Here is a 15995-nt window from a genome sequence, read left to right as displayed (position 1 = left end):
CAGGGGGTCGGACTTGATGATCTATTGAGGTCCCTTCCAACCCTAACATCTATGAATCTATGAGAGACAGAGGCAAAACAAGGGTGAAGGTGACCTGGACAGTAATCCTGGATTAGGCATAGGAAACAGCTGCTTTGGAAGGGCTTGGCATGGCTCAGAGTCAACTGAGTAAAAGGACCCCTCGTGTGGCTGGACAGGGCACCATGCTGCTGCAAATAAGACAAATCCAAGTTCCTGACCAGCACTGGAATGCTTGTGATGGACACAGAATCGAATAGTAAAGGTAGAAGCCCTGTTGTACGAGGCCAGTTCCAGGTCACTTCATTGTGTTCTGCCCCTGTACAAACCTGCAGCCATTTAACTAAGAGAGCACTGCTCTCCACTCCCAATCCTAAATCACCTCACTAGGCTCTGGAAAACAGCAGCTTCAGCTAGTGATGTGTCCCCTATGCATAGGGAGTTTTGCAAAGCAGTTTGAAGCCATCCCTGAACAATTACAACAGCATCTGCAATGCTGAGGAGGGCACCCATAAAACAAACCAGCCTGATCACAAGTGAACAGATAACACGTCGCCCAGGACTCAGAGCATTGTCTGCCCTCCACCATTGCTGTGCCCACCCCCTTCCCATTCCTTACCTGGCCCTCTTCTGTCCGAGAAGCCTCATTCCCCAGCAGTGGCTCTGCAGGGGGTGTCTGGATGGTGACCGATTTCTCTGATCGACTGCCATCTTTACTCCGTGGTGATTTGTGCCTGTCCCGGCTCCTTTTCCAGCAGGGCAAGAGGAGAAGAAGGTTACAGGGGGCTAGATCACTGAGAAACATCACCAACTCAGCCCTGGAGGAGCCCTGTCACAGCCAAGGCATGTTGTGCTCAAGCGATTTTGAATGACTCTAGCTCAGACAGCCACTGGCTTCCTCCCGGGAGTGTTTAATTCTCAAAGCAAACACTGAGTAAGCATATCAGCAAGCAGCTTTTCATCTTTTCCCATCCTCTCAAGAGTGTTCTTCTGAGCCTTCCACAGGAGACCTGCCCTCTATACCCTATTTCATTACTTAAGCATACACACCCACTCTAACCTCACAGGACAGAACTCCACTTACAATACTTGCAGAAGGCTGGGTCACATGTTAGTGCCAACTCATTTGCAGACAGTTTCTAGAAACAGGGAGTTTGAGGAAGAGAACTTGTTCCCAGCAAGGGTTTGCATCTGCTTTTCCCACACGTGCCTCTTTACAAGCTTTAAACACCTTGATTCCAGGACCCACTCTAGAGTCTCCAAGGATCTGTGTTGGGGACTCAGAGCAGCCTCCTCACTTCCCCAAGGGCTTCTGGAGGAGTTCTATTGCTCAGGAAGCAAGATGTTTCAAGGGAATCACTCTTCTTCCAAAAGAAGACCAAAAGGGAATGGTGGTATACCCCCTTCCTGTAACCCACCACTAGTCAAATCACTTGTCTAGGTGATATGAAATGCAGAGATGATTCCCTAGATGGATTTTAACTACCACCCCCACGTCCCTGCCAAGCCAGGGCCCTAAAAACAGACTATTCAGGGGTAAGGACACTCATCATCTGTCCCTTCTGAAGTTGTGCTGCTCTTCACGCAACAATCAGGTAGAAGGAGGGACCCTGACTGGTGTGGTGTCTAGAGCATTAACCTGAGCTATGAGAGATGTGGGTCTCCATACTTGCTACAAGGACTGTCTCTGTCTTTTACATTAGTCATTAGACAGAAATACATGAACACCTTGGAGAAGTTGCTGGGACCCTGGACTCCCCTGGCTGCAGGACTAGAGCCACACATACTCCCACCCTCTCTAGCCCCATGAATCTTCTATGCAAACTTGGCACCGCTTTAAAAGTTAGGATGGAAAATGTCCCACCATAGAATAGCCTATGATTTGACAGGTTGGGCATCCTCTAGAATAGAAGAAAATGCAATTTCAGGCCCATTGGACACAGGAAGGAACTGACCCAGGGTGAATAATTTAACCACTAAGCAACTGTACGAAGGGGGTGCCCACCATTAAGAGACAGTGGCTGCCACAACCACATTTTAGGTGGGACCCAGTCCCCATATCCATAGGATTTCTCTCTCTCTCTCTCATCGGAGATGGGCAGAGGATCATCATGTTACTGGGTCTCTGACAAACTCAGGTGTGACTGAGATGTCAGGCTGCTCAGTGCTGCTGGACTGAATTTTAAAGAACGCACAGAATTTTAAAGAAAAAAAGAAAAACAAGAATATAGAATTTAGGCACCAGCTGGGCAGGGGTTTTCAGTATCAGATCTGGGCCATTAAACACCACCAGAATTTTGCTTCAGAGGCCCAAACCCCTTTCCAGTGCTGGCCCTAGAGAATGGGAATCTTCAACCCTTCTTGCACGACAGAAATCATTTCAGGAAAGAAAGTTGGGGGGAAGACAGCAGCAAAAAGTTGTATGTGCAGTGGGGCAGCCACGCTGGAGGGAGAGGCCTGGAGAGCCAGTAACTCTATCCAGCATTACAGAGTCTCAGTTTCCTGACCTTAAATCAAGCATCCCATAAGTAGAAGTTGAGTTAAAGCAGGCCAGTAATACCAGGCAGTTTGGTCCCTGCAAAGCAGAGCTTTCCACAACATCCTAAGCTGAGGAAAACAGCCACTGATTTGGAAGTCTGAAGCTCCTGTTGACTACTGTCCAAGTCCAGGTTAAAACACCCCCACCCAGCTACACTAGAACTGCAAGTAGTATCAAAGGGACTAAGATATCCTTTATGGGGTTTGTTCAATTTTACTCAGACCCTGTACAACTTTTTCCTCTTAAGAAAAAAAACATGCCTCAAGCTCTAGCGTCAAGATCTAGCAGACTGCGGAGTAGATGCCTACACGGTCAGGTGGGTGGCCAGCTGGCTTAGGGACTGCACCCAGAGAGTGGTGGTGGATGGTTCCTTATCAGCCTGGAGGAGGCAGGCAGTGGGGTCCTGCAGGGTTCAGTCCTCGGAATGATATTATTCAATATCTTCATCAGCAATTTGGACAAGGGCGTGGAGAGCACCCTCTCCAAGTTCACTGATGATACCAAGTTATGGGGCAAAGTTAGTATACCGGAGGGCAGGGAGCAGATTCAGGCTGACCTGGACAGGTTGGATCAATGGGCAGAGAGAAATAGGATGCAATTTAATAAAGATAAATGTAAGGTACTCCACCTGGGAAGGAGGAACCCCCAGCATACCTATAGGTTGGGGAGTGTCCTTCTCAGACGCTCGGAGGCAGAGAGGGATCTCGGAGTCATAACTGACTCCAAGATGAACATGAGCCGGCAGTGTAACGAGGCCATCAACAAGGCCAATCGCACCTTGTCGTGCATTAGCAGGTGCATGACTAATAAAACAAAGGAGGTGATGCTCCCCCTCTACGCGGCACTGGTCAGGCCGCAGTTGGAGTACCGTGTCCAGTTTTGGGCGCCGCACTTCAAGAGGGGCGCAGGGAATCTGGAGAGGGTCCAGAGGAGGGCCACTCACATGATTAGTGTCCTTTGTGATAGACCCTACGGGAGAAGATTGAGAGAGCTGAATCTCTTCAGCCTTCACAAGAGACGGCTGAGGGGAGATCTTGTGGCTGCCTATAAATTTATTAGGGGAGTTCAATGGGGAATAGGGGAAGCGCTGTTTACCAAGGCGCCCCAGGGAGTGACTAGGAATAACAGGTGTAAACTAGTTGAGAGTGGATTTAGGTTAGATATTAGAAAGAAATTTTTCACAGTAAGGGTGGCCAGAGTCTGGAATGGGCTTCCAAGAGAGGTGGTGCTATCACCTAGCTTGGAGGTCTTCAAGAGGAGGCTAGACAGTCACCTGGCTGGGGTCATCTGACCTCGGTCCTCTTTCCTGCCAGGGGCAGGGGGTCAGACACGATGATCCATTGTGGTCCCTTCCAACTCTACAATCTAGGAATCTAGGAATCAAATAATTTCTACCACTCCTGTGGCAAGCATGAGAGCACTGTCCCAACTAGTTTTATTTTCCTCCTTCTCAGTCTGAACAGCTAAGTGGCTCGTGTGTATATTCACAAAAGGATCAGCACACTCCGCAGTTCTATATCACACATTAATCTTAGCTTTCCAGTCGTGTGTCCAACCCCTCTCATTTCAGTTTAACTGAAGCCTATTAAAGTTAAATGGGGTGAGACTTTCAGGGAGGGCAGCAGAAGGAAGGGAAAGCTTGTCATCTTAAATAACAAATAAGATCCACCAGAGATACACAAAGGCTCTTGGATTGGAACTTCCAAGAGAGCTTTGTGCTGCATTCCAAGCGTTCACAAACAGGCCAATTTTTGGGGGGGGGAGGAGGGGAAGTGGAGGGAGGTGATGAAAATTTGGCCTTCTGCTCAAAAATAGGACCGAGGAGAAAGAAGAGCCTCCCTTTTACAGAACTGGAATTTTTTCTCCCCCTCCAGCAAGCAACATGAAAACTACTGAAATTCAAAAGTTAGCTCAGCCCACCTCAAGTCTTTGCAGCTGGGGTTGTTTTATTTTTTTCCTTTTGTAATTTAGGTCACATTTACCATGTGACATTACATGCTTTGTGCAGTTAGCTACCACCTGGGTGGCAAGGGTGTCTAGGACAGGGGTGCTCAACCTTTTGGTCCTGCAGGCCAGATGACTGGTGCGAGGCCTGTCTGCACACCAGGACTGGTCCCTACAGGTACTGGCTCCCTGTGGGCCCAGCACTGGCCCTTCCTGTCCCCTTGCTTTGAGACTGGGCCCTGGGGGCCCAGCGCCAGCCACTCCCACCCCCTGCATGGCAGGATTGGACCCTGGGGCCTGGCACTGCACCCCCACTGAGCCCCATGTGCTGGGATCAGGTGCCAGATCCAGAATGCAGAGCCTGGGGCTTCCCATAGGTACAGAGATTTGGCAACAAGGGAGCAGGGCCACCACTCCCCCACTGCTAAACTTCTAGCCCCATAAGCCAGGTGACAAGGCACCACAGGGCAGATCTGGCCCACAGGCCTGAGATTGAGCACCCCAGTCTAGAACAAAATATTCTCTCTTTACAACGCTGCTGAACAGCTCCAGCATTCCCAGGAAAAGGAGCTTTTCTACTGAGCTCTAAAAACCTGTTCTTTCCTCCAACTAAATCTGATAAGCTACTTGTGGTGGGCAGACAGCAATTACATGCATTGTATTCAAAAGTTAATAAGTGACAGCTGAATAGAGGGGGAAAATGAGAAACTTTGCCCCCAGCTGACAGAGATGAAAAGGAGTGGAAGAGATGGGAAGGTACAGCAGATGAGCATCAGCTTGAAGCCTGACTATACCATCTGGAGACTCTCTCCAGCTCCCTCACTCACTAAATGAAAATGCCAATCTTCTTCCATGACCATCTTCTATGCTCCTACAAGGCCTCAGACATGGTTGACAACAGCTAAGCAAGGGGCATAATTATTTCCAGTGTTCCCCTTTGCTGTCCCTCAGGGAGACGGTCCATCATTGAGGAGACTGCAAGCCAAAGCACATTTTTCTGATGGGGATTTGAGCATGATTTACAGAAAAGGTATTCCCTCCCCGCTCCCTCCCTGTGACATTTGCCAGACAACAGCATCGATTATGACTAATAACAATTTCCATACCCTTGTCTGTGGGCTTTTTTAGAGTGACCTGAGTAGTGGGAATATCCCGAATATGTCGATTCAGTATCCATGGCACCAAGGGCCTGGCCTTCACCCGGAGGGAGGGACGTAGATCTCGTTACTCAGAGGATGAAGAGGGGTGCCTCAAAGGAAGTCCTTAATAAAAGTGCTTTCCTGGAGACTCTGCGGTGCCCAATCATCTGTAGGTCTGACACGCCAGGCAGTCAGGGACCTTCAGCAGTAAGACATTCCAAGGAGAGACAAGGAGGTGCCTTAATCCTCAGCATCAATCTGTGGGGGAGAAAGATGGAAGTAAAGTAGCCACATCCTCACTGAGGTAGCCCTTGCCTCTTTTACCTCTAAGGTCCATCTACATTCATCATACTTGATTTATGCTTAGACTGGAAGCTCTTTGCAACAGCTGTATTAGCCTCTTATTTTGTCCCGTGGAAAGTTATTCATGTTTACAGAACGGTCCTGCATAGGATTACGTAGGCTATAGCCCATTACGCGAACACCTGAAGGACATGGCATAAATTGTTGGAGACAAAGAAGGTTGTTAAAGCCTTGACTTTACAGCCCATCATTAACTATCCCAGAGCAATAGCAACTCCCTTCTCAGAGCTTCACCAGGCTTCATCCTCTATAGTTGTCACTAACCATGATAAAGAATAGGTCCAAAATGCCACCAAGTCAGAAGAGTAGCATTTTACCTACAACTAGACAAGGTGCAAGGCACTGAACTATGAGACCTACCGCATCTGAACTAGACTTGGTTTTCATGACCAGCAGCTGTGTGCAGCCACTTTACAAGCATTAATTCCTATTCAGTTCTCAGCATTTTAAGTCATTATATCCCTTTGATACACAAAGGCTAATTTGGACCTTGAACAGTCAAGCTTTGTTCCAAGCTTTCAGAAGTCATAGGAGAATCTTAAGTCACAATAACATGTTAGTTCCCTACCATATGTTTTTTAGGGCACTGTCCATATGCAACATCTTCCTATATCTTTCTCTACAAAGAGCAAGACGTTGGAACCAGTCATGTGCCCTGTAAACTCTTGGAGTCCTGCAAGATAGCTCAGTGGGCATTAACCTCTTTCAATCCAAGGGACCCAAATTCACATTCCAAACTGGGTTATAGATGGACTTGATAAAGGGAGAACCCTGAGGGTAGGGGAAGGGAAATCTCTGCAGCCTCGCTTGTGCACATTACAAACTGGGTAGAGGGGCTACAGCTCAGATGCAAGATGCTATGCCAGAGCACTGTGCTTGGCACAAAGGAGGACTCTTAAAATTTCCTGTCCAGGTCTATTCCTGCCTCTAGCCAGGGCCGTAGTCCCCGCTTCCACTGGCATTCCATTCACTCAGTTTTCGTGAGAGAAGGGAGACTGCTTTTATTAAACCCTCCAATTATTTTCTGCTCACAGCAATTTTCAAGCTGCTTCTAATAAACATTTAACCTCCCCCTGAAAAGAAGAAAAAAAATTAGCACGTCACTCAGCTGAGCTAATCGTTTTAACTGTAACGTGCAGAAAGACTTCTCTGACATTTCACAAAACTAAGTAGTTGAGTAGGTGTAAAGCATGCAAGGCTTAACCCCATATAAAGCCTGCTGAAAAAAATACAACATCCTTACTCCACAGGGCTCACAATCTGATGGTACAAACTGGAACAATACTACAAAATAGTACAGAGACCTTGGGGATTACAGGTATTTCCCCAACTTGGGTTTGCAGAGATTTAAAAGGATGGGCCTTTGTACATATTAATTGGGAAGGTGTTACAGGCATAGCAAAAAGGTAGCACAAACTTAGGAGGGTCATTAGAAAGGTGGAGACAGGCAACAGCAGAACCACAAGATACTTGGACTGCATGCAGAAGAAAAACAAAGCCAGGACAACGGTGCATATTTACTGAGGGAAGTAAAGCACTGTAGGCATAACATGAGCAAAGGCGTCCTGCTGGGGACATCTCCTATAATCCTATTAAGTCACTGAGACTTGCAGAGGGTGGTTTAGTGACTAAAGCACTGCACTGGCACAGGGGACACAAGTTTCATTTCTCACTCTTCCACCAAACTACAGGGTGACTTTGGGCAAATCAGCAAGTCACTTTACTTCTGCTTTCCCATCTACAAGATAGGACCAATACTGTTCTCCTTTGCGAAACACTTCAAAACCTGCTAATAAAGAGCACTCTGTTATTTTAGCGTGACAGAGCAGGGATATCTCGAATTCTACATAAGCTGCTGCTAAGTGGTATGGACTCTTATTTCTAACTACATACTGTTTGGGGTCTTTAATGACAGCCAGTTTGTTTGTTATATACTGATCATGTGGTGAAAAGAGTGGGATTAATAGCACCAAACTTCCACTGCAATTTAGGTAGGTCCCTGGTTATAGGTTAATATTAGGGTGTCAAAAGAGGATACAGAGCAGAATCCTAGATAGCCCAGAACAGCCACTGCAAAAATAGGAAGTAGTTTGTCAAAATACACTGAAGACATCAATGGAAGAGGGCCATGGCCCCACAATAGAGGAAGGCAAACCACCCACCTTGCCCCCACTCCAAGCGGATCTAAACATGGAGCAAAATTCCTTCCTGATCCCAAATGTGGCAAATGGGTCTGGCCTTGAGCAGAGGAGGAAGACCATCTACCCAGCTTTGTTTAAGGCTCAAGGGACACAGGAGCCTATTCCCTTGACATGTCTGTTCCTTGAACACTGACAATAGTCACTAGGGTGGGGACAGCAGGAGACTGTGTGACTTTCTGCTTTGCAAGTATAACGAAGCACTTCAGGAGACAGGAAAAGCATACATGCTTTCTAGGCATGACCCACAAACAGGCAGTTCCCACTCTGAGGCAGGGCAAATCAATACCTGGTACTGAGAACAGACCATGCAGCAGTACTGAGAAGCATTTTTGCAAGGCTAGCACATGAATACCAGGGCAGGCAGGATCACGCCAGCTCCCGTTTACTATGTAAACAAGAGCAACAGTTTTGACAAAGCTCCATGTAAAAAAACAAAACCAACAGGAGGGCCCCCAAGAAGGTAAGCCTCCTGAGCAGGTGCCAAGAGCAATAGCTGTAATGTGGGAATTCGGCAATACCTCACCGCCTCAGCCACAGGACACTAATGGTCACGTAGGAGCTCCCTGTCAAGGCAGGGCTGTCATGAATAGGCATCATATGTGCCTGTGTTTGGCTAGGAACAGGAAACTGCTCACCTTGCCTGTTATCCAGCCCAGGCTGGTTTTCCATGAGTGCCCAGATCTACTCCACTGAGGGCTGTGCTGGCAACTGGCCAAGAAACCAAGGGTCTCCCTGAAGTTGGGTGCAATTTTGGGCTTTTTTCCTTTGGAATACAGAGATACAACCTGTGGAGAGCATAACCTTACACCACACCATTGAGTGGAAGTAAAAATGCCTCATAGCCACAAGAGATGAGAAGATGGGTGGCTTCTGCAAGGAGAGGCCTAGCTTCAGCCTGGCTGGGGACTAATGTAAATGTCCACAGCCTGGCTGTGGACAAAAGCCCTTCTGGATTTGGGTATTCCTGGTGGGATAGAGGCAGAGCTTAGGAGACCTGAGCTTTCCATGTAATGCCTTTGTTTTCATCACAACCCACAAAAGGTACTGCAAACTTCAACCCCCTGTCAATCTAGAGAGCCCTTTTATGCCCCTAAAGAGAAGAGGATTCAGGGCAGCAGGCTGACAAGCAAAACAGGAGCACCTCATATCAGGATGAAGCAGCATGGGCTTTACAGGGTGCAGGAGAGATCACCTTAAATCAGGGCCACTAAATAAGGAGTCTTGACCTTCCTGTTTTCACATGGCTGCAAGTTTCCGAAAATGTTTCCTGCAAAACACTGGGTCCCAAAGCATGGGGAAACAAATCTCATCTTCAAGGAAATTATTTTTGTCATTGCCTCCTGGCTTCCTTTAAGTCATTCTGCAAAAAAGGTAAGTGAGAGATGTACACCCTTTTAAACCAAAAAAAAGAGGATTTTACCACCCATTCAATCTCACCAACCTCCCCCCCTCCTCCCAAATGCAGGATGCAATTCAGACACCGATAACTCTAGCACCACTCAGTCTGAAGCTTCACCCTGATGCAGAACGAACTCTTACTGAGATATCAAACCTTTACCAAATTAGAAGGAACTTGATGGTTTGTTCCCAAAGTTCTGCACATTTGGAAGATGCCATCTGGAGAACAAGTAGTTGCAAATGTCCACAAGTACGCACATGTTTGACTAAGCATGCAGTTGGCCTTGATTGTTAAATGGCACCAGCTGTCTCTTGGCCAATGGCTGCCTGTTAGCTAGCGCACTGGGGAACTTCCTCTCTTTTAACTTCCAAGCTTCTTTACTAAATTAAATAAGAAAACCCTCAAGCTACATGAAGGCAATGTTAGGGCTGCAGAGTTAGAAATAGTAGAAGAGCTAGGATATTCATGCATTCAAGTGATCCCAGAACAACATTCACTTGGCTGCTTTGCACTTCGGTAGTATTTTCCTATTCTCAGTTTCCTCAAAGTTGAGTAACTTCATATAGTAAAAATTACAAAAGCAAAGTGCTACAAGCAACACAGCCAAATGAATCTCTCAAGAACGTTCACTTCCTTATTTCTTAACCGGGCCCCAATCCAGACATTGGTCCATGTGGATCCAGAATTGGGGCCTTTCAATTATTCAAGTTCTATATCCCATGAGGGCTTTTAGAGGAAGAATGCAATTAATCATAGAAAAGTAGGGCTGAGGGACCTCTGGAGGTCATTGAGTCCAATCCCTTGCCCAAAACAGTATCATCCCTATTCAAGCAATACCATACTAATCCAGGTCTAACCCATTATTACAATCAACCCTGCCACATAACTACAAGGCATAGCACCCTAACCTGCCAAAGGTAAAGTACAGGGGGGGGATAAGGACTGTCAGGGCACTGGCAGACATTTGGGGGGGGGACGACAAAACAAAAAATGTACCTTACTTTGACCCAACTTGCCCAGAGTCTGTATAGATTGGGTGCTTCAGTGGGACTTTATGGCATTTTATCTAAAGTCAATTCAATCAGCTATTAGATGAAAGCACGAAAAAAACTTCACTAAAGCATCCAATCTATACAGATGTTGGGAGAACCAGGTCCAACTTCTGGGCATGTGCTGGGCACCGTAGCATGCCAAGTTTAGTGAGCCAGATTCCCCTCCCCTCCCCCCCCACCCCATCTGCCAGCAGCCTCAATGTCCTGCTACTGCAAGCAGTTAAAATAAGCGTGAGAGATCCAAGAAAGAAAGAGCCATGCCCCTGACAAAGAGAAAGACAAACCCCCTCCACAGTCCACAGTAACCTGACCATGGGGTAAAATTCCTTCCTGACCCTAAATGGGCAACTAGTCTGACCTTGAGCAGAGGGGCAAGAACCTCCAGCCAGGAACCTCTGGGTTTCTGTGGCATGTTTGAGCTCTTACTTTCAGCCATCAACACACAAACTAGTATCTTCATTACAGCAGTGATATTTTTAAGAGTTTTTTTAAGCATTTTCCCCCCTCTAGATAGGTAATAAACATGCAGGTGGGTCATTTGAACATGTAATGCAGGTCCAAAGATGCAAGACTGCCATTTGCTTTGCAACACACAACTCTGCCTCTGGGCTGGGACCAGAGTCTGGCTTTTTGTCAGTCTGGCAAGTAGCCAGCCTGTGTACTAGAAAGCCTTCTGCATGATTCTGGGCCCTGTCCTTCCCCTCCCATAAACATGCACATTACTTATCCAAAGCAGACCTTCTTTGCGGCTCCCTCTCCAGCCCAAGGGTTACAACAACATTCCCCAAACTTTTGAATGTTGATTCACCCTCTGGAAACTGAAACCAACTGCACCCTTGTAGCTCCTGACCCTGCACTGTTGAAGGCCTATTCATCTTCATTTAAACATCTTCCATTCCACCCAAGTCTCATCCAGCTACTCGTCTATGGTTTCCACAGAAAGCTATGCCCTGCATTTCAATAATCGCTTATTTAAGTCTTTAATAGAGATACGTGCTAGCATGCTTCAATAAGCAGACGCTTAGTTAATTATCTTGGCTCCCAAGTTACAGTACCCTCCAAACAAAAGGAGCAAGTCCTACCCTCAGGAACTATTGTTTCAGACTCTCTGCAAATTCAGGGAGGCCTTTCTGAGTATTATATTGTTTAGGTTTTCGTCACAACCATAATAGCCACAGGGTTGTGTTTTTACATCAAGATTACAGAGAACAGAGACATCTATCTATCCATCCTCCTCCAAGCTTTGTGACTCACTTCAGAACATTCTGTGCCCCTTATGCTTTGCAACAAAAAGGCCCTACATAGCCAAGGAGGAAGGGGCAGGAGTCACTTCTGGAGGTACGTTAACTCCCTCTATTCAGATCTGCCGTCCCATTGCTTTGGGGAGAAGGCAGGAAAATTATTTCTAAAATAAACAACCATCTTAAAGGAAGAACAGCATCCATCCATGGAATGAAGAGTCCATCCAGGAAGAGCACACACCAACTGCTGAAACTTCCTTAGCCTGACGAAGGGTTTTTGAACCCGAAAGCTTGCTTAATAACTATTTTCCAACTATTTGGGTTGGTCTAATAAAAGATATCAAATTCACCCAAGGAACCTTGTCTGCCTATGCTGGTTCAAGTGCACTTACAGGCACTGTTGTGTTACACAGATACAAAGCACAGCTGTGCTTCACACCAGGCGCCTTGTGCCAACTCCGTATTCTAGCATGACTTCACAGGACAAGCACACTTAAGCATACATGTCGCTTTAGCATGCCAGCAGCCATCCATAACCTGGATCACACTGGCCTTCCCCACCAATGCCTGCATCAGCAGAGGCAGAAAGAATGGGGAAATTTAGCTGAGGTATCATAGCTTAGACACAGCCCGAGCATCTGCTTCACTTCTAAAGTTCCTGGCTGACAGCCACTGGCCGTTAACTACCTCTCTGTGTGGTTGAACATGGGCTGGAAATCCTTCCAGAATTTTGGCTTGCCACAGGGTTTTCATATGGGAGATTTTTCTGTAACTCTATTCACCATTTATTTTTTAAAATTAACAAGTTAAATGACTAGATGGCCAATATTGGTCCCACCGTTGCAGGCAGTTATGTATTCAAACCCCAAAGGAGGAAAAAAGCCAAGCCTGCTCAAAATAAAGATTCTTAGAAGGTTAAATACTCAGGAATGGTTTCTCATCTGAACAACACTTTTCCTACAAGTCTGAACACTGTCCCTAACTCCCCATATACCACCGCATTGCTTAACCCTTTGTTAAACATACCAGCACAGACACAGCCTTTGGCCCGAGAACAAAACTTTGCACTCAGGAATTAGGAAGATTTTTCTTCTCTACCCATCTGATGTTTGTGACTATACTGTAACAAAGCAAGGAACACAATAGCTCTGCCCTGCGCTCAGAACTCTTCAGCTATACATCGTGGACCAGCGTTACTCTAAAAGGACAGTCCCCTTCAGCTTAACTGCTAGAGGCTGGTGCTTTTGGAGCAAAAGGATCTCTGACTTATCTCCAAAAGGATGAGGTTCCAGGCAGACATGGTCTGCAGCACAAAGACAACCATTCAGTCCTGTGTGGCCATAATCTGCAATATCAGCCCAAGGATAACCTGTAATAAAACAGCCTGTCTAACTCAAGTTGATCCATTAAAGAAAGATTAAAAAGTCTCCCTTGAACACCCAGAGTTGCCAAAAAAAGACCATCTCGAATACATGCAACTTGATTTATATGACCCAGGTAACTGATGTATATTGGCAGACCCTTCCGCTCAGTTCTGCTTCGCGCCTACTCATTAATTAATAGCTCCCTCTTTCCTTTAAGCCCGGAGCTCAGAAACTTTGCTTGCATGTGAGGAAAGCTTTCCCTGGCACCTGTGCGAGGCAGAGCTGGTGGTTTCCTCAGAATTCAGGCGTGTGCTCTTCTGACACACAAGACTGAAGTTTTCAAAGCTAGGCCCTTAAGTCCCTACAGATGACCCAAGTGACCTGGAAAGAGTGGGTCCAGGCCTGCAATGCCAGCCTTGCCCATGCTGGGAAGTGCATCTGGCAAACAGTGACCAAAGGGAAGCCACCAGCCCACCCATGCAGCTCCTGGCAGCCCCCTAACACCCACTGTGCCAGCAGGGGCACAGGGAGTAGCCTGGAAGCTCCTGAATCACAGAAAAAGTTAGGGTTGGGAGGGACCTCAGGAGGTCACCTAGTCCAGTGGTTCTCAACCTCTTTTGTACCAGGACCCATTTGGAAACACAGATGGCCAGCCCCGAACCCAGTGCCCCCTGCCCCCACTGTGTGGGGCAGATATAGGGGGATCTCTGCCAGCCTGCAAGAGAAAAGCCACAGTTTCCCCATGCTTTTCTTCCTAAAGGAGAACCGATTTTTTAAAAGTTTGCCGATCCACTTGTAACGTCTATTCCCCACCCTTTCATATAGTCTCCCCACCTACTTTAGGGCCGCGACCCCCGGGGTTGAGAAGCGCTGCTCCAGTCCAACCCCTGCTCGAAGCAGGACCATCCCCAAGGAGATCACCCCCAGGCAGGGCTTTGTCTCGCCGGGTTTGGTCTACCCTAAGGGCGCAGGCACAGCCTGTGCCGCCTGCTCCACCTTGCGCAGCCCAGGGAGGGGCAGAGCTCCCAGGTCCAGGGGCCCACGGGAGAGCACCCACGCCAGGGCTACACCACAGCAGCGCCAGGCTGCGGGACAAGGGCGGCGATCCCCCTGCGGCTGCGGGGGGGGAGCTGCCTCCCCTTCCACAGGGCAAGGCGGGGGGGCGCTGAGCTCGCAGCCGCCTCCTAGGCGCAGGCTGCGGGAGGGAGCAGCCCCCGGGCAGCAGGAGCGCCCGCGCGCGTGGCCCCGGCAGCCCAGCCCAGCCCCAGCCCGACCCACCTCTAGCGGCGGCCGCTCCATGCTGCCGCTGCTGCCGCTGCCTGCTCCCGGCCGGGGCTGCAGCGCTCCTGGCGCCGCCGCTTTCCGCTTCCTGTGCCCGGCCGCCCCGCCCCGCCCCCGGCTGCAGCGCCCGGCGCGTGGGGGCGGCGGGCCTCGTTGGCTGCACAGGCACAGCGCGGTCAGGAGTGGGGGGAGAGGCGCTCGCTTGTGTTAGACCCACTAAATCGCTGCAGTTAATTTTTTGTAAATGTATTTCTTGGCAAGCGTTCGGGCCCAAGCACCCAGGCATAGGAGAAAGGCTTGCAAGCCCATGAAACGCGAACTTTCATTTCCACCGGGGCAATCAGGACTGGTGGGAGGGAGGATAGCTTTTATTCGACCAACGAGACTTTTGCAAAAAAATCAATCAATCTTTCGCTACAAGCTTTCAGGCACAAACACCCTTCATGAGGCATCGGAGAAAATAGAAGTTTTCCTGGGTAGAAATGAACGTTCATGTATTTCACAGGCATACAAAAAAAACTCCTAGAACTCTTGGTTCCAAAATGATACCTTTTATTAGACCAACTGGGAAATGGCAAGAAAATTGTCCTTTTCTGCAAGCTTTCAGGATCAAAGTCCCTTGGTCAGGCTCTGGGAAAAAGTGTAGATGGTACAAGATGGTAAAAAGTCCCCATAGGTAGGAAATAGGCAACCTACACCCCCATAGGTGGGAAATAAACCATTTTTGCACACAGGGAGCTGAAGATGGAAGGCTGTCCCTCTGGGCGGGGGAGAGTGTCTTTGTGAACTGTGCTGAGTAGCTCTTTGATGTGTTGATCAGGTAGAATTCCTTCCCTGGAGGTGTCAGGTGGCAGGCAGGGGGGTAAAAAAACATCCTTGTTGTTCTGCAATGTAGTTTAAAATCCAAAATCGGACTTCACAGGAGAGTCAAGAGATGGAAAACTCCTCGGAGCAGGCAGTTCATAGCTCGTATAAAGCCTCTCACCTCCTGCAAGGGTCTGCAAATTACCTTGATACCTGACATTTCCACCTCCAAGAATTCTACAATCCTTTTTCCTTCTCCCAGGTAGAAATTAAAGTTTGTATTTCAGAGGATTACAAGCTTTTCTCCTATGCCTGAGGAAAGGTGCTTGTGCCTAACAGCTTGCAAATAAAAATTAAAAAAAAAAATGTTGTGCAAAAATCTAGTTGGTCTAACAAAAGATAGCATCTCTACCACTGGTTCTGATTCCTTTTACCTCTACCTCAGGGGTGGGCAAAATGCGACCCGCAGGCCAGATGATACCCACCAGGCCATTCTATCTGGCTCGCAGGGCCCCTAAAAAATGTAGAAAATTAACATTTATCTACCCCTGGTTGCTTGTCATGCAGCCCTTAATGGCTTACCGAAACTCAGTAAGCGGCCCTCTGCCCAAAATAACTGCCTGCCCCAGCTCTAGATCAGTACAGCTACA

At 47.9% G+C, this 15995-nt stretch overlaps 1 protein-coding gene across 1 annotated transcript in view; it reads right to left on the bottom strand.

Moving 5' to 3' along the window:
• VANGL1 (VANGL planar cell polarity protein 1) overlaps window positions 1-14641 on the bottom strand; it is a 69483-nt gene extending 54842 nt beyond the window's left edge. The window contains exons 1-3 of the mRNA XM_006261475.4: window positions 14539-14641; window positions 5608-5898; window positions 638-764 (exon numbers count right to left, since the gene is read on the bottom strand). Of these exons, the coding sequence (XP_006261537.1) occupies window positions 638-764; window positions 5608-5678 (198 nt within the window). The 5' untranslated portion in view covers window positions 5679-5898; window positions 14539-14641. The remainder of the gene's footprint in view (window positions 1-637; window positions 765-5607; window positions 5899-14538) is intronic.
• Between the last annotated feature and the right edge of the window lie 1354 nt (window positions 14642-15995).

This window comes from Alligator mississippiensis, chromosome 1 (assembly GCF_030867095.1).
Source record: "Alligator mississippiensis isolate rAllMis1 chromosome 1, rAllMis1, whole genome shotgun sequence".
Taxonomy (NCBI): domain Eukaryota; kingdom Metazoa; phylum Chordata; order Crocodylia; family Alligatoridae; genus Alligator; species Alligator mississippiensis.
Note: the sequence above shows the minus strand (reverse complement) of the source record. Positions and strands in the feature narration are given on the sequence as shown.